The sequence below is a fragment of the Myodes glareolus genome, chromosome 21 (assembly GCF_982192425.1).
Source record: "Myodes glareolus chromosome 21, mMyoGla1.1, whole genome shotgun sequence".
Lineage (NCBI taxonomy): Eukaryota > Metazoa > Chordata > Mammalia > Rodentia > Cricetidae > Myodes > Myodes glareolus.
This window is the reverse complement of record NC_142046.1, coordinates 9,385,597-9,406,569: the sequence shown is the minus strand read 5'-3', so window position 1 is coordinate 9,406,569 and position 20,973 is coordinate 9,385,597. Positions and strand designations below refer to the sequence as shown.

Sequence of the window (20,973 nt, the reverse complement as noted above, 5' to 3'; positions counted from 1 at the left end):
GGCACCACACTCTACCAGCATGGACTCTGGCTGGCTGGTCCCATCCTGCTGGCCTCAGGAAAAGGCCCGTGCATGCTAATAGCATCTTATTGTTTTATTTCCACATGGCCTGAATTTGATTTAACTCTGCAGCTTCTTCCCCAACGAAGATGAAATACATCATTGATTGCTTAATGGTCCTTTTGGCAATGAAGCCTTTATTAAATAGCAGCCAAACACTCAACACTGAGGCTGGGAGCAGGGCACAAATCTCTCCCCCACTGTGCTGGGGAAGATAGCTGCCCCTTGGCCCCCTCCTCTCAGTGTGCAAGGACACTCAGCAAAGGGGCATCGCGGCCTGGAGTGAACATGGAAAATAGCCCGCTGTGGCTGGATGCCTGGAGAAGTCTTTTTTGGATCCCCACTCACCAGAAGAGAGGACAGTGACCCCTGCACTCCCTAGGCACAGTCTGAGTGGGGCAGACAGAGTACTTGGCTGGCACCAAGCAGATCTGGGTGTGAGTTCTGGTTTACCCTGTCCTCATCCCTACAGACGAAGTATGATCCTAACCTGCATGGAGGCTCAATAATGTGCGTGTGATGCCGTCCCTACTCCATACTGAGGACGCATAAGTCCTGCTTTGCTGCAGTCTCCAGAGATTGGCTGGGTCACCAGATGTCTCTCTGTCCCTATGGAGGATTTACCCTCTTCCCCATTTTACCATCCCACCCCTAAATATACCTCCACAGCATAGCCAGAGCAGCTTCTCATCTGCAAATCTATGGATCTGTTTTTTCAGGTGTATGCACATGCCTCTTAGGCAGGCGCGTGCACACACACACACACACACACACACACACACCCTCAAGCAGGCACATATATACACATAACCACCCCTCAGGTAAGCATACACACACACACACACACACACACACACACACACCCTCAAGCAGGCACATATATACACATAACCACCCCTCAGGTAAGCATACACACACACACACACACACACACACACACACATGCACACAACCATCCCTCAGGCAGGTACATACATAAACGTACACACATCCCTCAAGCAAGCAGGCACACACACACATCCCTCAGGCAGATACAAACAGGTACACAGGCACACACACACATACCTCAGGCAGATGCAAACAGGTACACAGGCACACACACACACACCTCAGGCCGATGCAGGTCACTTTCCCTCACCCTGTGCTCCAGGGGGAGATAATGCCTGCAGTGCCCCTCCTCCATATTCTTACCGAGTCTTTAAGGCACAACTACCTCCTCAGTCCTGTCCCCTGATAGCAGGCTTGCCCATGCCAGACTCAGCTCAGGGGCTCCTCCCAGCTGAAGCCTCTCTCGACCCCGAGCCCCAGCTGCACCCTTGCCTTGGCCTCTGCCCTCCCTCCCTACTTCTCTCACCATAGATCAAGGCTCCCTAAAGGAAAGCCCTCACATGGAGCCGCTGCTTTGTTTGCCCAAGGCTCAGCAGGGTCTGTGGCACAAAGTCAAGCCTGAGGAAATGTTTGAGGAAGCAATGGAAAAATTATTCCAGCCAGTGTTTATTAAAATCTGATCTAGACTACCACAGGCATTGTGCAGTGGGGTATGAGGATCCAATAGTAAAGGAGAGCAAGCGGGGCGGACACGGCCCTTGCACTGATAGAATTTAAAGCCTACTGGGAAAGAGAAAATTCAAGAAGCAGTAACAATAAAGCTGATACACGCTGTGGAAGAGGGGCCCAGAGAAAGAGTATCTAACCCAGTGGAATCGTCTTCCTTTGGACAGGGAGTTTTAGCGGATGGAAGGTGTGGGCAGGAGGAAAAGGCAGCATCAAGCACCGATCTGGAACTGAAAACAGCGGGAACAGGGAAGAGGCCGAAGGCTGTTTTGCCACACAAGTCTTTCTGAATACCTCCAGGCTGACCCATGCTGCCTTTCTGTGCCCACCATACTTCATTAATCAAATGGAACTCAGGGCCAAACACAGGGCTCACCGCCTGCATGGCTCCTCTGATCGTGCTGTTTCTGGGCCGGCTTTTTGCCAGCATTTAGAATTTTGTTTTATTTAGGACAAAGGCTCTTGTGAAGTTGTCTAAGCTGATCTGAAACCCCAGGCCCAGTTGATACTCCTGCTTCAACATCCAAAATATTTAGGATTATGGGCTCTGGCCCTCAAGGCCAGCCTAGAATATTTTAATTATATTTTTAACTCTACAGAGCATGGCTTATGAGCAATAGCTATTACATAGTATTGGCATGCTGTCATAATAAAATGATTTGTTGGTTTAAACTAAAACCAAGAAACATTTCATCTTAGTAAGCAAACAAGATTATTTTCTATTTGGGTGACTTGATATTTGTAATGAGGCAGATGGCAATCAAGTATCTTATTTTAACAAGCCAATGTGACAAGTTGACAGCAGAAGACACCAATGATCTAAGAGCAGCCTGTGTTTCCAGAGGTGGCTTTAGCAGGTAAGAGAAGACTCGGGGCTACACTGAAAACTGTCCGAAGTCCCTCTTTGAATCAGTGCAGTGGTTAAATTTGAAAATTGCAAATGAGTCATCTTGTCTTTACATCTGAATTCAAGTTCAAATCAACAAATACTCCATTATGATAAACAGCAACCAGCATTAACTTATTAATAAACTATTACTCTAACAAATGTGTCAGTACTAGGACATGTAGAACGTTGACTAGTACATGTTTGCCAAGAAGAGGACCATAAGACAACGTGGTCCTAGCTCAAAGCGCAGTGTCTCACTCAGGCCTCGGAGAACCCATATTTGCTGAGTGACAAGGAAGAGCTCCCAGGCCTGGGGATTTGAAAGTTGTCTCTATATGCCTTATTTCAAGTCCCTTTCTAGAAATGCTCTGCTCACACTAACAACACTGCCGGAGAAACTCCTACAGCGGCGGTCCTCAGTGGCCATCCGAGCTTATTAAACTGTCACACAGCAGGGACCATTTGCTCCTCCCTTTGATCCACAGACACAGGGCACTTTTTCCAACAAGAATGCCTTAGGAGTAGAAAGTTTTCTGAGCAATAACAACCATGAGAGGAACAGCTTTGCAAGGTGCCGAGAGACTCGTCAAGTTTAGTGTTTCTGAGAAAATGTCATAAAATCCAGAAGACAGTAAGGTTTTGTGTGAACATTCTCAGACAGTCTGGGATTTCCAACCAAAGCCACAAATGCACAAGCTAAAGGAAATGATGTGATCCCCAAAAAAGAACCTTGCCAGACCGAAGGTTTTTGGGGACTCTCAAACAGCTGGCCCTTTGCTTGTGGCCTGAGCTTTGCAATGCCAGAAACGAGCTTGAGCACACTGAGGTCTCTGTCACTGCCTTTTAAAGAAAGTTGTCATTCTGAAGGGAGTCCAAGAAGATCCATAAGTGACGGCTCAACTCAAGCCCACTGTCACCAAATGGTTCTCTGTGCCCGGCATCAGCTGACGAAGACCATGTGCTCTCTGCCAAGGAACTTCTAACAGGCCAGGGACACAGTCTTAATTGGTATGCTCCCCACTCACCCCCACCCCATCCCAGGCGTCCTAACCTTGACTGCGAAGTCTGCCACGGCATCCTGACCTACCTCTCTGCCTGCAGTCCTCCCTGCAACCCATTCTCCACAGGCATCAGAGGCATCTGAGTCTTCCTGTACACTTAGGAGTGTGCTCTAGCTTCTAAATGCCTGCTGGCAAGGGGAGAATCAGATCAGAAGCTCTTATCCAGGCTAGGCACCCTGAGAGGCCACATCTTCAGTAGATGAACTAGAAGAAAACCTGCTATGTCACAGCCATGGTGAAGGCAAGGACAAATAAGAGGGAGAAGTCTCCCTCGGGATACCTACTATAACACTTCCTGAAAGAGCCGTGGGACAAAATTCATACTATGTCTAGAGTTTAAAAAGTACAGCTCTCACACATGTATGTGCACATGCACGCACTCTGGCACAGGTTCTCTCTCTCTCTCTCTCTCTCTCACACACACACGCACACGCGCGCACAAGCACACACACACACGTGCACGCAGACTGTCAAAAGTTCTGGTTGGTAGATGCTTCTGCAGCAGTCACACGAAATGAAGACCTCACTTCTCCTTTAGACCACACCTCAAAGATCTAAGTTCCAAGCACACAAGTACATCACCAAACAAGGTTTGAGTCCTCAATCAAACAGAAAGATGGGAAAGGGAGGCTGGATGAAAGAAAATATCACAAGAGAAAATGGGTAAGAACTTTCTAGAATCAAAATATCAAAACTTAGGAAGTGGAATCGCCCCCAAAATTCTCCTGGAAGTGCTTCGGTGACTCAGGAGACATCGGAAGCAAACAGAAAACTTTACAAGTTTCTGAAGGAAAGGCACATGCAGCCAACACAGGAAAAGCATGGCTAGCTCTCCCCAGCAGCAAGAGTCCTCAGAGGGTGGGGCAGGTAACTAACAAGACAGAACAATAGTGAACCAGCTGTATGTGCCACGACACTGTCCCTCAAGAATGAAGAAAAATAAAGGTAATTTTCAGCAAAATAAACCTGATAGAAATCATTATAAATTGCAAGTCATTAAATTAACTGCTACAGGATTCCATCCAAGGGAACATTGTGAGCTGAGGAATAAAGAAATCAAAGAAAATGGCAAATGTGGGTAAATCCAAAAGACACTTAGGCTATATAAAATAATATCTAACTTTTTAAATCAAAGAAAGGATAAAATAACAAAAATATTAGCTACAAAAGCTTGTAAGAATATGGACTGAATGAAAGCTCCCCCTAAGGTCATTTTGTTGCTAAGAGAATAATGAGACAAGCAAGACGGCTCAGCAGTTAATGGTGCGTGCTGCCGAGCTGGAGGCCATGAATGTGAACCCAGGATCACATGATCTGAGAGAACAGACTCCCACTGTTCTCTCTGGAAGTTGTCCTCTGACTTCCCCATGTGCACTGTAGCATGTACAGCCATACAAGTACATATAACATAACAATAAAGAAAAGGGCTGTAGACACAGTTCAGCAGCTAAAAGCACAGAGTGATCTAGCAGAGTACCGGAGCTCCCTCCAATACCACATTAGGCATCCCACGATTGCCTCCAACTCTAACTCCAGGGGGCCCAACACCCTCTTCTGGCTTCGATGGGCACTAGGTTTACATGCACAAATCTACACACAAATACATAGACATGATTTAAAATAATGATGATAACCTAACCTACTACCCGGGGCTAGTGAGGGACAGACCTTGGAGAACCGACTGTCACCCCTTTACTAGACAAGCATAGATCTCTTTTGTTTGCTTGGTTTTGTTTTGCTTTTTCAGACAGGGTATCTCTGTGTATCCCTGGATGCCCTGGAACTTGCTTTGTAGACCAGGCTAGCCTTGAACTAAGAGATCTGCCTGCCTCTGTCTCCCAAGTGCTGGGATTAAAGGCGTTGTGCCGCCACTATGACCTGGCAGACTAGCATAATTTTCAACTGTATTCTAAAACTTACCCTCACACCCACACATGTCTATCACCGCTCATCAAAGAAGCGTCTCCTTATAGAAAATGGAGATCATTACAGAAAACCACAGCTGGTTATAACACAGTGATCAACAGACCAGACGGAGTGCAGCCTCTATAGATACAGCTATAACTCTAAGGCTCAGGGACCACAGCAGCAGAGGGGAGCAGAAAGACTGTGAGGGACAGATGGCCAGGAATTCTGTGAAATTGTTCCTCCAGGAGACAACAGGGAATCTGAATTCATGATGCCTCAACCATATGACCTAAGCAATGACAATATCAATAGACACACTAACCCAGAAGAGAGAAATCTCACAGGGTCTCACCCCTAGACAAGAATTACAGGCAACTAATGGCTGCTGAGAGAGGGAGAATTAGCCTCTCCCAGGGATGGGCCCCTAACTGGTAAAGCAATACATAGTGGTCAGCCCTGAAATCATACATACACAAGCAACAAAAACGGTTGGAGGGAGAGGACGTGGAGGGGTTGAAGAGAGGGAACACGGAAGGGTTGGATGCTCTTAACCACTGAGCCATCTCTCCAGCCCCCACTACATTCAATAACTAAAGAACACACATTTTTCTCAAGCTTTCATGGAACATTGTAAAAGTTACTGTCTTCATTACTTTTCTTTTGCTGTGACTTCACTGAGGACCTGGCTTTAATAAAATGTAAAAGTCTATCCAGGACAGACAGCACAGTGTGGGGACAAGCATTCCTCCAGTTTCCTCCAGGGTGGTGGGTTTTATTCAGATGACAGAAGCAGTGGGGACCCAACACCAATGACCAGGGAAGCACACAGGCAGCCGAGGACACAAGGCACAGTGCCGGCACACAGAGGAGGTCAACGTAGCATAGCCATGCTCCTGAGGCTTCAAAGGACAGGAACACAGCCAATGTTCTCTTCAACCCCCCAACTGGCCTTAAGGGCGGGGTCTCAAGGCAGTTTAAGGAAAGGGAGGTTCAAAACGAATTAAAGGAACAGCAAGCTTATGCACCTGTCTACATCACTGTTTGTTATAAAATATAATCCGGATGTCAGAAATTCATTAGAGAGAAAGCTAAATTCACCCACGTGTTCAAAGTCCCAGATGCTTGAGACTGTATGGCAATCTTCATGACTATGCTCATTTTTAGAGAGGTCTTAAGCTTGTCCAGGCCACAGAGCCATGTGACAGAGGCAACGTTCAAAACCATGTCTATCCTTTCTTGAACTCCTTGGGAGGTCTGAAAGGAGGGAGCAAAGAAAACAAGCCAGGAAAGGCACACTTCTTCCTGTTCACATAGCACACCCTTCATTCTCCCCAGTGAAGCCGCCTGCTTATTTGTAAACCCAAAGACAAGGGACACATGCTACACAGACGCTGCCACAAGTCCCTGGGATCCATCCCCACCCCAACCGGAGTCTGCTCTCTGTCCTATCCCGGGAGCCCGTACTCAGCAGGTAGATGTGGGTCACAATTATCTGTGAAATAATGAATATGTGCTTGGGATAAGCTTAGTGGACAGACTGACATCTGTGATATGTTTTTCTTATAGTTGATGAAATAGATTAAACAGCCAGCACAAATACAGACAGTGTCTCCACTGCCTAGCAGATGGAAAAGGAATGAACTGAAAACCAGCATTGTGTCCAGTACTGGGTCAAGGCGATGCCCGCACCTTCTTTCGTGCCTCTCATAGATGCTTGGTAGGGCAAATATCATCACAGCTGAGGGAGCTGAGCCTCGGAGAGTGTCCGGGGTGCACTCTCCAAGCAGCTAATGGCAAGGATTTTAACCCTTGGCCACCTGGTCCTTTCTCTTAGAGCAGGCAGCTGAAAGTGGCCAATTACTTTTACAATCTGCTCCTCTTCAGTAATAGATTTCAAAGGGAAACAAAATGTATGTGTGGAGTTTTATATTCAACATCAGCTGATGTAAAAACAGGATCCAAAACTACTGGCAAAGTGAAGGAATGATGTATAGTGTGTGCTCTGTTCCTTAGAAAACAGCCCCAGAAAATACTACACCTGCTAAAAAAATTAATGTGCAGTCATTACAGCCCCTGAACATGAACCTGGAATTTACTGTCCTGAAGGGCTGTTTGAGAAGTTCGTCTGGGTGCCGGAGCCTTTACACATATTGCTCAAATACCAGCAGTAGTGAGTTGTGATTTTTATGTGGTGACAAGTTTAACTAGCAAAGGAGAAATTCTGGTGGATTAGACGTTAAAATAACATGTCTGCTGAAGGAGAACATTTGATGGAGTGGGGTATAAACTGTTCTCAAGTATAATGCTCTTTTCAAAAATACGACATAAATTGCACTATCATTGAAACTCAAAAGGGAAGAGGGAGGGAAAAGCACCCTGGTTTTCATTTTGTACTATGCCTTTTTCCAGAAGGAATCAGAGAGAGATGCAAATCACAGGCTAGTACTCCATGAAGGAGCCACCAGACAGCCCAGCATCACCTCTGTGGCCTGAGGAGTCACCAGACAGTCCAGCATCACCTCTGTGGCCTGGGAAGACAGGACTGGAAGGAGTGGGTGCTGAGTGTCATCGGCCAGGCTGAGTGTATTTCAGCATGCTTTAAGTGCTGTTTGTAATACTGCTCTCCTGGCTCTGGGTGACTTTGCTGTCATTTGAAAGTTACAAATTGGATGGAAGAGGAGGATTGAAAGTGGAGAATTATGGAACTCCTACAAAGGAGCTTTAGAACACAAATGATGACTGCTCAAAGCTGCCTCTCTTGCTTAGATGCTGACCTGCCTCACTTTCTCCAGCCATTATGGTGGCTGGCGGGGGGGTGGGGGTAGGGAATGGCCTAGCTCCTTGCAGGATGACTTTTAACAAAAGATAACAAATAAGATGGTTTAGGATTGTACACCGGTGACAAAGTCTAGACCTGGATGGCTCTGTCACTTATCACCTGTGTAGTCTTGGGCTAGTCCTGTACCAATCTCTCTCAAACCTTGGTTTTCTCATCTCTGAACAAGAAATGATGTTAGCATCTGCCTGAGATTAGTGTGAGGAAGAAATTAAAAAACTCGGTGCTCCATCCACTTGCTTTCTAAATGTTTTACTACAGTTACTCATTTAAAATGGTTTTTAATAATTCTGTGTGTATGGGTGTTTTGCCCACATGTATGTCTGTGTACCACATGAGTGCCTAGTTCCCATAAAAGTTATCCCTCGGAACTGGAGTTGCAAACATGTGAGCCACCATGGGATGCTGGAACTCAAACCCAGGTCCTCCAGAAAAGCAGTCAGTTAACTGCTGAGTTATCTCTCCAACCCCTGATTTGTTCAGTGTGAATGTGTGCGTGTGTGCACATCTGTACATATGGGCATGCCGGAGAATTCCTGTGGAAGGCAGAGGACAACTGACAGGATCTGTGAGTGAGTGTGTGCGTGTGTGTGTGTGTGTGTGCACATCTGTACATGTGGGCATGCCGGAGAGTTCCTGTGGAAGACAGAGGACAACTTACAGGATCTGTGAGTGAGTGTGTGCGTGTGTGTGTGTGTGTGTGTGTGTGTGCGCACATCTGTACATGTGGGCGTGCCGGAGAGTTCCTGTGGAAGACAGAGGACAACTTACAGGATCTGTGAGTGAGTGTGTGCGTGTGTGTGTGTGTGTGTGCACATCTGTACATGTGGGCATGCCGGAGAGTTCCTGTGGAAGGCAGAGGACAACTTATAGGATCTGACAATAGTCAGTTCTCATCCTTTGCTGTATGGGTCTTAGGCCTGGAGGTAAGCATCTCTACCCACTGAGTCATTTTGCCAGCCCCTTGATCCATACTCTTAAAAAATTATTTATCTAATATTTTTATGTGTGGGGGCGTTTTGTCTGCACGTATATCTGCACCATGGTCATGCAGTGCTCACAAGGGCCAGAAGAAGGCTTCAGATCTCCTGGAACTGGATTTACAACTATGAGCCTCCCTCCATGTGGGTGTTGGAAACTGAACCTGGGTCACCTAGAAGAACAGCCAGTACTCTAAACTGCTGAGCCATTTCTCCAACTCCTTAATCCACTTGGTGCCACACCTGGCACATACACCTAATAAATAGTAACTCACATGCCACGAATGGTAAGACACACAGTAGTGTTCCTGTGCATTTCAGAAGATACGCTGGAATGTCAGCAATGGCTCCCAGGGCAGGGACTGTGCAAACTATTGCCACAAATAACCTACTATCAAATCTCTCAGATCCCCCATTCATGTTTTCTGGTGTTCATGGTCTGACATCTTCAAGGAAGGTGGTTCACACACTTCTATTCTCTGTGGTGTCTTTTCTCCAAGGCCTCCTTAAATGAAGGTGGTAAGTTAAAAAAGAAAGGAAGGAAGGAAGGGAGGGAGGGAGGGAGGGAGGGAGGGAGGGAGGGAGGAAGGGAGGAAAGAAGAAAGAGAGGAAGGAAGGAAGGAAAGGAGGGAGGGAGGAAGGGAGGAAGGGAGGAAGAGAGGGAGGGAGGGAGGGAGGGAGGGAGGGAGGAAGGAAAGAAGGAAGAGAGGAAGGAAGGAAAGGAGGAAGGGAGGAAGGGAGGAAGAGAGGGAGGGAGGGAGGGAGGGAAGGAGGGAGGGAGGAAAGAAGGAAGAGAGGAAGGAAGGAAAGGAGGAAGGGAGGAAGGGAGGAAGAGAGGGAGGGAGGGAGAAAGGAAGGGAGGGAGGGAGGGAGAGAAGAAGGGAGGGAGGAAGGAAAACATGCAGGAGATGGGAAGGGAATTTTCTACGGAGCCTCCAAATGTAAACCAGGAACCATCCCACTTTGTCAGTGGTGATCTGAGGACACATGACTTTGTCAACTGAGAGTCACTTCATTCACATCCACAGATGTGAAAGTGTGAATTCGCTCTTGCAGAAACAATGTGGACACAGGTGAATTCGACCCACCCAGAATTAAAAACTGAACCATCTGAGTTAGCATGAGGCACGCGGGCAAGGGAAACTGCAGAGCAGTGCAGACAGGAATGCAAGCTTCTTAGCATGGTCTGCAGCTGCCTCTCTTTGTTGCCCACATGCGCCCTAAGCCAGCAACATGTCACTCCTATACCTGAAACCTAGCCCTGACTCCCTGCCTCGCCCACTCGGACCCCAGACAGGACTGTGACCATCTGGTTTGCAGCTCTGCACCTCTTCAGTGAGAGCTCTTATACAAGGAGCCTAGCTTATTCCCATCCACTGCTGCAGTCTGCAGATGAGCAGGGAACTGAAGCCTGTTGACCCCAAGTGCTAGCTCTGCCCCTGACTCACATATGATCCCACATAGGTCAGCATTTTTGTACTTCAGTTTTCCCATCTATAAAATGGGTATGATAATGCAGTTATTGTAGTGAGTGATTAGGAAGTTTAAATACTTGTCTGGTATAGACTAAGGGCTCATTATTGTGGACATCATGGGGGTTTTTAGGTATGTGTGGAATTACAAATAAACCAAAAAATGAAGGGAAAGTATTGCCAGTAGCTAAGCACATTTCTGCATTCATGGGCTAGCTCAGGGCCTCCTATGAAGCAGACCACAGTGGGAAGGTTCTTCCTACACACCTGCAAACAGAGAGGGAACCTTCACGCTGATCGACAGTTCTGGCCTTTCTTCATTTATTTGTTGGTTTTTGAATCAAGGTCATGCTATGTAGCCCAGGCTTGCCTTGAGCTCGTGATCCTCCTGTCTTGGCTTCCCAGGTCCCCGTGTGAGAAGCAGGTGCCACCACTGCCGGCATGACCTTCCTTCTTTTGGGCTACCTACTCACCTCCACCATAGCCAGCCTGCAGAACTCACACTCTTCAGCAGTACAGCCAGACATGCAAGTGCCCTGCTGCATATCAGCCCACACACCCAAGGAGGCTCTCCACAAGTTAGAGGATCTGTCAACATTGCTTCCACAACACATGCAGAAACTGAGGCCTGCAAAGGCTGTGTGCCTGCACTTTGTTAGTACCGAGTTCATCTTTATATTACTCGTCATTTTGTCTTAGATGCTAAGGATACAGCAATTATAGGGGAAAGTCAGTTCCATAGGCTGGTGTTTTCAAACCCCACGTTCTAGTATATCCAATGACATAACGTGTTATGCTACAAACATCCAGACATTCATTTGTTGGGTAACTCTTGAACACAACACCAGGGACATAAGTCAAATGCCACCCTCCCCTTAGGAAGAGTGGATTATGTAAATCATTAAGTCACAGTGAAGTTTTTTTTGTGACTGAATTGTGTTCAAATACGCTAGAATGAGCATCTGTACCTGCATGCAAACATGTGTTACACATCTCAGAAGGCAGGCCTGGGATGGAGGGGCAGTCAAGGTAGGGTCCTAGGAAGTGCCCACTCTGCTTGGCTCACTGACTAGGGTTTAACACTGTCATCCCGTGCAAACTGTGGGAGACTGGGAGCCTGAATTTGCTCTACCTACCCTCATTGTTCAGATGAGCAAACTGAGGCCTGAAGAACTTCACTTGATTGTCCAAAGTAGTATAGCTGATGGACTGGAGCCCCAGACTTCTGAATGGGCTTGCAAGGCTTCTTTTCAAGAACAGGCCCAAGCCTATCACACGATCCGACTCTGGCTCACTGCTACTGCCTTCCTTCCCTCTCAGCTGCACTCCCAGTCTGGGAGCCACTAAACAGTGCTCCTCTGCGGGGCCCAAGCGGCTCTCCTACCAGAGACCCAGAGGCCACACCACTAAAAAAACCTCTGCCCGCTGTGGACACTCAAGACTCCTTTGGGCTTCACTCCCCCAGGAAGCTGTGCTGGAGCTGGCCTCCTCCGCTCCCACAGTGTATAGAAACACTCATCACGTAATGTTCATGCATTCAGCAAATATTTATTGAGCAACTTCCATATGCCAGACACCTTTGAGTACAGCAATAACAAAACAAAATGCCTGCCCTCGAAGAGCTTACATTCTGGTGAACAAAACACAGAGTCAGGGAGAGCTCCATGCTATGAAACAGCAGCAAGGCTGGAGATGGCACCATCTGGGAGACCTCTCTCAGGATGTGGCATCTGATCAGAGCTCTCAAGAGGCCACAGAGTAAGCCATGCAAACAGCTGGGAAAGGAGTGTAGCGCAACAGTGGTGGCCGCAGCAGCAGCAGCAGTAGCGACAGCAGCAACAGCAGCAGCAGCAGCCCTACCGATGCAAACTACTTATAGCATTTCATTCCCTGCCTGAAGGCAAGGGCACAAAGTGTGACTGCCTCAGTCCAGAACAGAATTTAGTACTGCCACAGGGGATATTTACAAAATAAGAGAATGAACCTGTGTTGGGTTGGCTGAGCTGCCCTTAGGCCCAGTGAACAAGACCAAGCCTGCTTCCTGTGCCTTGTCAGGGCGAAGTTGAACACTGGCCCTGGCTGGCCTGTGTCCTTAGCCATGTCTGTCCCTGGACTCTCTTCATTAGGACTGCACACTGACAAGTCCACGTTTACCTTTCTGGCCCTCTCTATGGGCTGGACATGGGACTTTATCTACACTGTAGAACGAAGTCTTCCCACTCCTCCAGACCATAGCGGACCTTCCTGCGGTCATCTCGCCAGTTTCTGACTTCATTAAACCACGTCTACCATAGCCTCGGCACAGGCTCAGTCCCTGTCCTGGTGCTCTCTGTGGCAGATCGCTCCCAAAAGCTCGCCAATAGCTCCCAAGCTATAAACCAAGCCAACCGGCCTTATTTACTTTGCTGATGGCAACAGAAACCTCTCGGATTCATTGGTGCTTTGCCGCACACCCTAAAAGGACAGAAATGACTTCAAGGGTGAGTGATTCATCTCCTCACTCACGCTTCCAGCCCCCACTGACTGACACCTGCTCCATGCCCGAAATCATACACAAGCGTGGTCTGCGGTGGTGTCTGTGGTGGCGGGGATGAAAGGGAGAGTGATAAAAGTGGCTTGTCACTTGCAGAAGACTTGTGCAATCACTAGGCAGTAAGGCCCCTCACGGTAACTACCCGGCTTCACTTTACAGAGGTTAACAGGCCAAAGAAGAAGAGCAGCTTGCTCAAGGTCGCACAGCTAAGTAGCAGGGTGTTAGAAGGCTGTAGTGAGGCGTTGTCGAGTACAAACCTGGCTCAAGAGCGGAGTGGAACTCTAAGCACTAAAGTTTACAAAACTTTAAATAGGACTGAGATGAAGAAAATGAAAGTCAGTAACGGAGACTACAGACATGCGGAGCCAGGGCAAGGGCTGCGCAGCCCGGGAAAGCGGCTCGGGGCCTGGAAGGACGACCCCCCGTGCCCACGCGGCGGCGGGCCTCACCTCCTTCCACCTGAGCTGCCGAAGGCTGATCTTCAGCGCTTCCAGGGACGTGCGCGCCTTGGAGCTGTCCACGGTGACCGGCCGCAGCGAGCCCGAGCCGCGCCGGTAGCCCCGGGCCCGGCCCCGGCTCCGGCTCCGAGCCTTCGCGAGCTGGCATAGGGCCCGCGCCGCCGGCCTCGGCGGGGTCGGGGGCAGCGCGGGCGGCAGCCGCCGAGAGACGCGGACGTCGCCTTCCTCGGTCGCGCGGGGTCGCGCAGGGGCCGGGAGCGCGGCCTTGGGCTGCTCCTCCCGTGCCGGGCACTCGGGCTCCCCGGCCGCGCCCGCGTCCACGCTCAGCTGTTCCTCCTTCTCCTCCTCTTCCTCCTCCTCCGCCGCCGCCGCCAGCTCCTGCTCCGGGCTGCCGCGCCGCATAGCGCTCAGGGCCGGTGCCGGCGCCACAGCCACCGCCGCCGCCGCCGCTCCGCCGCCCCGGCCCGCGACCAAACTGCCGCCGCCGCCACCACGCGCTTCCCGCCTGAGCCCGTTGCCATGATCGTTCAGGCTCCGGTTGACAGGGATAGTCGCCGCCTCGGGACGGGGCCCGGAAAGGGACAATCGCCTGCCGGGGCACCGCGACCTCACAAGCGAGCGCGCCCACGTGACCAGTCCTGTCACAGAGGCGGCGGCGGCCATGTTAGAAGAGGGCAACGAGCCGCGCAGGCCCTATCACCGCGGACCTCGCTAAGTTCCAGAGCGCCCAGAAGCTGGTTAGCTGATAGCGGGTAAAAGGTGTTGAGCGCCCTTCCCGCCCTTCCCGCCCTTCCCGCTCTCGAGCCTGAAAGGAGAAGGACTTTGTGAGGAGCGACATGTTTTGCAAACACAAGACTCAGTTTCCCTAGCCTTACACTCTGGGTAACTCCAGACCATCCACCCACTCATCCTTATTCCGTGAGCGCCAGACTGAGGCAGGAGACCTTTGTTGGTTGTCAGGTATCTCCCACGGGATAAAGAAGCCCTGAAGATTTCCATATGCGCAGGGGACAACAACAATTTTGTTTGTTTTTGGTTTTGGTTTTTTGAGACAGGGTTTCTCTGTAGCTTTGGAGCCTGTCCTGGAACTAGCTCCTATAGACCAGGCTGGCCTCGAACTCACAGAGATCCGCCTGACCCTGCCTCCCCGAGTGCTGGGATTAAAGGCATGCGCTCGGCCACAACAATTTTTTAATAGTAAAATTGTGTGTGTGTGTGTGTGTGTGTGTGTGTGTGTACACATATGTGTGTGTGTATAGATAGATATATCTCACAATTTACCATTTTTACTTTTTTCATTTGTTATTTTATGTGTGTAAGAGTTTGCCTGCATGTTTGTATGTGTACTACGTGTGCACCTGCTGCCCCAGGAGGCCAGAAGAGGGCATCAGATTCCCTGAAACTGAAGTTAAAGTTTTGAGTTGCCATGTGGTGCTAATTGAAGCCAGGTCCTCTGGAAAGGCACCCAGTGCTCTTCCCCTCTGAGCCACATCTCCGGGCCTCATTTTAACTATTTTTAATACGCAGTCCAGTAGTATGCATTACTTTCAGATTGTTGTATGTATCATCACTACGGCAGATCTCCAGAACTTTCCATATTGAAAGCATACCCATGAACTAACTCCTCGGTTCTTCACTCCACCCCCAAATCTGAATACCGGAGTTCCACTTCCGCCTGATGAATCTAACCCCTGGGCCCTCTTGTGTTAGTCTTGTTTGGCTCTCGAGGTCTTCACGTCATAGCAGGTGCCAGAGTTTCACTCTTAAAGCTTACAAATGTTGCGTGCACATACATAGTATTTTCCATATGCCTGTCTGTGCATTTTGGGTTATTTTAACCCCTTGACTCTTGTGACTGTAAGTCCCATTAATATTTGTGTACAAGGATTTCTTTGAACCCCGGCTTTCAGTTTTTCATAGCTGCTATAATTCTGTTGCTGTTGTTGAGATGGTCTCTTTATGTAGCCCTGGCTGTCCTGGAACTCACTATGTATACTGTCTGGCCTCAACCTCACAGAGGTCCGCCTAGCTGTGCCTCCTGAGTGCTGGGATTAAAGGCGTGCATCACTATCCCCAAGTAAGGTTGCTGTAAAATTTTAAAACCAGTCTAGAGGGGGCGCTCGTCTCCTGCCTCAGGGGGACACATTTAGGTGGGCTTGAGGTTTTAGGAAAAGGAGTTAGAGGTTTGTAACAGAAACCTGGACTGACCAGCAGCCATGACTGCACTTGGGTGAATTCTGCCTCATTTAGTTTAAGGGTTTTGGAGGAAGGTGGTCCCTTCCCCCATTTCTCTGAAAGTCTCATTTCCTTGGCCAGTATTCTCAGCGCGTGAATTAGTTGCCTCAAAGCTCACCATAGCTTCAAGAGCACCAAGCCTCCTCTAGGCAAGGACAAATTGGACTGCTGTCTCTCTAGAAGAGGCCAGAACATGGCGGTCTGCAAAAAGCAGTATGAATTCAGTAACAAATTGTTTACAGCTTCCCAAATCTGGGACGAAGAGCCCACAGAGGGATAGCCACTTTAACAGCACATCCGTGATCTCTCTGCCTCAGGGCCTTTATATGTGCCCGTCCTCTGCCGAGGACTCGCGCTCCTGAGTCTGCCCACGTGATCACGTGAAGTAAAAGAACTGCTCAGGAGTCCCAGGAATGGTGAGTTTCCCAAGAATTACAAGCCAGGCTCTCCATCAGACATAGGCTACAAGCTGGATTTTGAGAATGGGGCAGGCAGAAAGACAGGGTGGCCACTGCAGAGGCCATGGTTAGAGTCAGTGGAGAAGGAGCCAAGTGCTCTGCCCGCTGGGCCCCAGTCCCTGAGGATATCACCACCAGCCGAGGATATCCCTGCTTCAGATGCTCCCGCGCCAGCGGAGGGCCTCACTGAGAGAAGAGGTCGGGAAAGATGCAGCGCCATGGATGCAAGCGGAAAACATCTGCCTTTGGGACTGGGGATCCCGACTGGACCACATGAAACCCAAGTCTTGGAGAAGGAAGAGCAGGGCCCAAAGGGCCCGTTGGAACCCCGTTGTCAGGAGCTTTGGACCCAGCCAGGCACCCCTGACTTCTCAGGAAAGCCCCCACAATATGTCAGTGGGCATTCCGACCCTGTGGGAGGGCCTCACCAAGAGAAGCAGCCACCGTGACTGCTGGGAGCTAGAGTAGGTCAGGGCGAGGAACTGCCTTACAGCCCAAAGGTGGGAGTTTGTCTGTTTCCATGACTGTGTTGTCTGTCTAGGGGCCAGAAGTGAGGGATGCTCTACTCCTGTGGGCCACAGTGACCCAGGGCCTAGTCCAGTGTCCGTCAGAGAGGAGGCACTCAGGATCTTATGAATGAATGAGTGAATAAGTGAGGGAAAATGTCCATGGTTCAGCCATTCCACACTGAGGAAACAGTTAATTTGCCAAGTGCTGCCTGTGACAGCCTTAGCCCTAGAGGAGAACGTCAGTGATGTAACATCAAGGGAACGGTGCAAGCACTGTAATTAACTGTGTTTAAAAACTGCCCAACATAAAGAGGGCCTGAAAGAATTTAGAGACAGATAGGAACATCTGTGGTGCTGGAGACACGGGATCTTGCTTGAATTTTTCCTTTCAGTTTTGGAAAACTGTAGCAGCCTTGTGGCTCTTCATGGCCCCGAACCTCCAAATCAACTCTATTTCTGGAGGCTTCTCTGAGGACTTAGACAGAGCTTTGCATCCCAATCTATTGTTGGTGAGTAAGCGCCCTGTGACAGGCCCTGGGCAGATCATTTTGCTGTTCCACTGGGGCAGCTCCAGGAGCCATGTTTCACAGATGGCGAGAGAAATCGCTGCTCCTTTGTTCAAGGCACACAGTCGGTAATGGCAAGGACAAGATTCTAACCTGGGGTTGGCCCCAGCACCTGAGAGGCGTCCTCTCTCTCTCTCTCTCTCTCTCTCTCTCTCTCTCTCTCTCTCTCTCTCTCGGTGAGTGTGTGTGTGTGTGTGTGTGTGTGTGTGTGTGTGTAGAGAGAGAGAGAGAATGCTAAGGAAAGATAATATTTAGAAAAAGTCTCTGGAAGTTAATATTTCCAAATATTAGTCTAGGTTGTGCCCATCAAGTGTGTCATATTTCTTGGTTCTTTTCTATGCTTTCCAAATTTTCTTCAATAAGCATGCAATTTCTTCAATAAATGTACAATAAATTTTCACTAAAACTGGCTACTGTTGTATCATTTTCACAGCAAGTCCGCTTCCGGAGGGGAGACCAGAAGAGGCCGTCTAGGGGAGAAGCTGCGGGTTACTTTTGTGTCAGATTTTTTTTTTGTTTCTGCCAAGATCTGCCACCAGGTGGCACTCGAGGCCCGACTTTTGAAGGCTTAGCAGCGGATGGACGGGGAAAGGGACCACAGCGCTCTGTACAGGAAACAGCTCCCACCTGCCTCACAGAAAGGCATAGGTGCTGCACTTTTGAGACTGTTGGCCCTTGTGCTTGGTACACGCTCCCGCTTCATTGTACTTAGCCCCTGTCGACCTTAAGTCCCAGGCTTAGCTAAGCACGTTAGGGCTCAGAAACAAAACCTTTTCGTAGGATATGGAAGGATACCTGACACATTGTTTAAAATTTATTTTAAATGACTCCACATTTTAAGGACCCACGCTGTCCTTTATCTACTTGGTGTGAGGATGGGGAATATTCCCAACACAAAAACCCACAGCAGGTGGGACTTGCTTCATGGCAGAGGCTTGCAAAATGCCTTGCGATGTGGCAGAGGGAGTGTTTCTTCCTGTCTCCAGAATGACAGGGATGCTGTGAGCAGGGATAGGAGGCAAGTGCCCGAGGAGGGGACAAAGATGAAAGCTGGGAAACCTGTCAGAAACTTCCAGGATGTGGAGTAGGGATGAAAGGGAGTTTGAGGATGGAGTGGGGTGGTAGAGACATTGTTGGAGAAGGCCGCTTGTTGGTTCCTGGCCGCCCGGCTAGCTTAGACCCAAAGTAATCACACAGAAACTGTATTAATTAAATCACTGCTTGGCACATTAGCTCTAGCTTCTTATTGGCTAACTCTGATACTAATTTAACTCATCTCCATGAATCTGTAGATCGCCATGTGTCTGTGGCTTACGTCCTGCGTCTGTCTCTGGTGGGGCTACATGGCTTCTCTCTAACTTCGCTTCCTCCTCCCATGCTGTAGACCAAGCCAGTTTCTTTATTAATTAACAAATAAAAACAACACATAGACAGAAGGACCTCCCAAACCATTTTCCCTTTTCCATTTAAACAAAAAGCTAGGCTTTAACTTCAACATAGTAAAATTACATATAACAAAACAGGTATCAAGCAAGAATTGCAGTTACATATCTATTTTATCTTTTATAATAACTAAGGAAAACTATAACTACAACTATAAATTCTTCAGCTCCAGCAAAGACTCCAGAAGAATATAATATTACCTAAGTAAACAATAAGTTCACTGTAAGCAACTTTCAAAACTCTAGAATTGACAGAGACTTCTCGCTACCTGGACAGTCACCTTCTTGAAGCTGTTGATCAACCTGTACTATGCCGGGACCAGAATACATTGACAGAGGAATCCTCGGAGCAGGCTCAGAACCATGCAGAGATGCTATTCTTGTGGGGTGCACTGATGCAGGGGCATCATCCGAGACCTCTACAGAACCACACTTCGCATGCCCAGGTGCAGAACATACGGGCTAGACACTGGTCCCAGGGCCAGCACACATGGTTCCTAAGCTAGGTGCTGGGGTGCGGAGGGACGGTGCTCCTGGGTTCTGGGACTCCACGCTGGAGGAAGGGCCTGACTTAGAATAGAAGGGTCTTGAAGCAAGGAGGAGCTTGCCCTGGGAAATCAGCTGAGCTAAAAGGTTGGAGTCACCAGTGTGTGACTTAGTCTCCCAGGTCGCTCAGGCTAGGACTATAGGACTCCTGTTCTTTTTCTTTTTTTTTTCCACAGATCTCCCACCTGCAGCCCCACACTATAGAGGTGAGCTACTATGTGCACCCAGTTCGTCCTGGGTCATGGGGCCAAGCATGTGAGAGGCACTGGTTCCTATATCCCAACAACACACGCGCACGCGCACACACACACACATGAATTTTAAATTAAATCTTCTAATCTTCTGATTCTCACTTCTAGGGTTTGCAGCTCACAGAAGCAAAAACACTAGATAGATACAGAGATGAAAAAATAAACACTAAGTAGGCAGGAATTAGCTGGATATGGTGGCACCCAACTTAATCCCAAGCCCTAGGAGGGTAGGCAGGAGGAACACAGTTTAAAGTCAATCCATAGGACACAAAGATATCTTATCTCGGGGTGGGGTGCAGAAAGAATATAAACAACAAGGCCTTTGTTGTTGATTTTTAGAAGATTTATTTATCCAAACAAAAAGACCTAGGGAAATCGGGTTTGGGAAGACAGGAGCTGAGGGCCAAGCCTAGACACCCAAAGAGTCACTAGCTAGTCACCTAGCAGCAACTGTGTAGAACAAAGCCTGGGGTTGCTGATGGGTCCCCTGGTGCTAAGCCTCTCCTGTACCTCAGACTCAGACTATTGGGTGGAAACAGAGATTGCACTTTGGTTTCCCAACCACCCAGATCTGAATAATCACGCAGAAACTGTATTAATGACAACATTGTTTAGTCAATGACTTAGGCGTATTCCTCGCTAGTTCTTACATCTTAAATTAACCCATAATTCTTGTTAATGTTTAGTCATGTGACTTGGTACCTTTTCTCAGTGAGGCAGTCTCATCTTGCTTCCTCTGCATCTGACTGGTGACTGCATCGCTGCCTTTCCAGTCCCCAGAATTCTCCTAGTCTGGTTGCCCAACCTGTACTTCACACCTGGCTACTGGTCTGTCAGTATTATCAAACCAATTATAAACCAGTTATTAAACCAATATAAGTAACAAACCTTTACGGAGTGCAAAAGCATTATCCCACAGCAATAGGAGCACTTGGACTGGATCAAGAGGCCGCAACCAGGAGTGTGTGTGTTTGTGTTGTGTTTTTGACATTTTCATGGCTGCAAGCAATTTGTTCTGCCTAACTTCTCTGGGTGGAGCAGGAAAGCCCAGCAGTGTCTCTGGTCTCGCAGCTATAGCTCCACGGTGAGTCAAGAGAGGCCGAGTATCCAAGCCCAAGGACAGAAGGCATGGCCACACTGCCGGTTGTTGGAGGCAGCTACCCTCTGAAGCCTGTTACCCAGCAAGAGAAAGTCCCCCACAATGGATGTGCGTGC

The 20,973-nt window shown here is 48.7% G+C and overlaps 1 protein-coding gene across 3 annotated transcripts in view; it reads right to left on the bottom strand.

The window, feature by feature from the left end:
• Positions 1 to 14,414, bottom strand: part of Ttll11 (tubulin tyrosine ligase like 11) — a 237,967-nt gene extending 223,553 nt beyond the window's left edge. For 2 of the 3 annotated variants that reach the window (XM_087899678.1, XM_087899676.1), the window contains exon 1: positions 13,743 to 14,414. In XM_087899678.1, the coding sequence (XP_087755804.1) occupies positions 13,743 to 14,414 (672 nt within the window). The remainder of the gene's footprint in view (positions 1 to 13,742) is intronic. The other variant, XM_087899677.1, reaches the window with a different exon arrangement.
• Between the last annotated feature and the right edge of the window lie 6,559 nt (positions 14,415 to 20,973).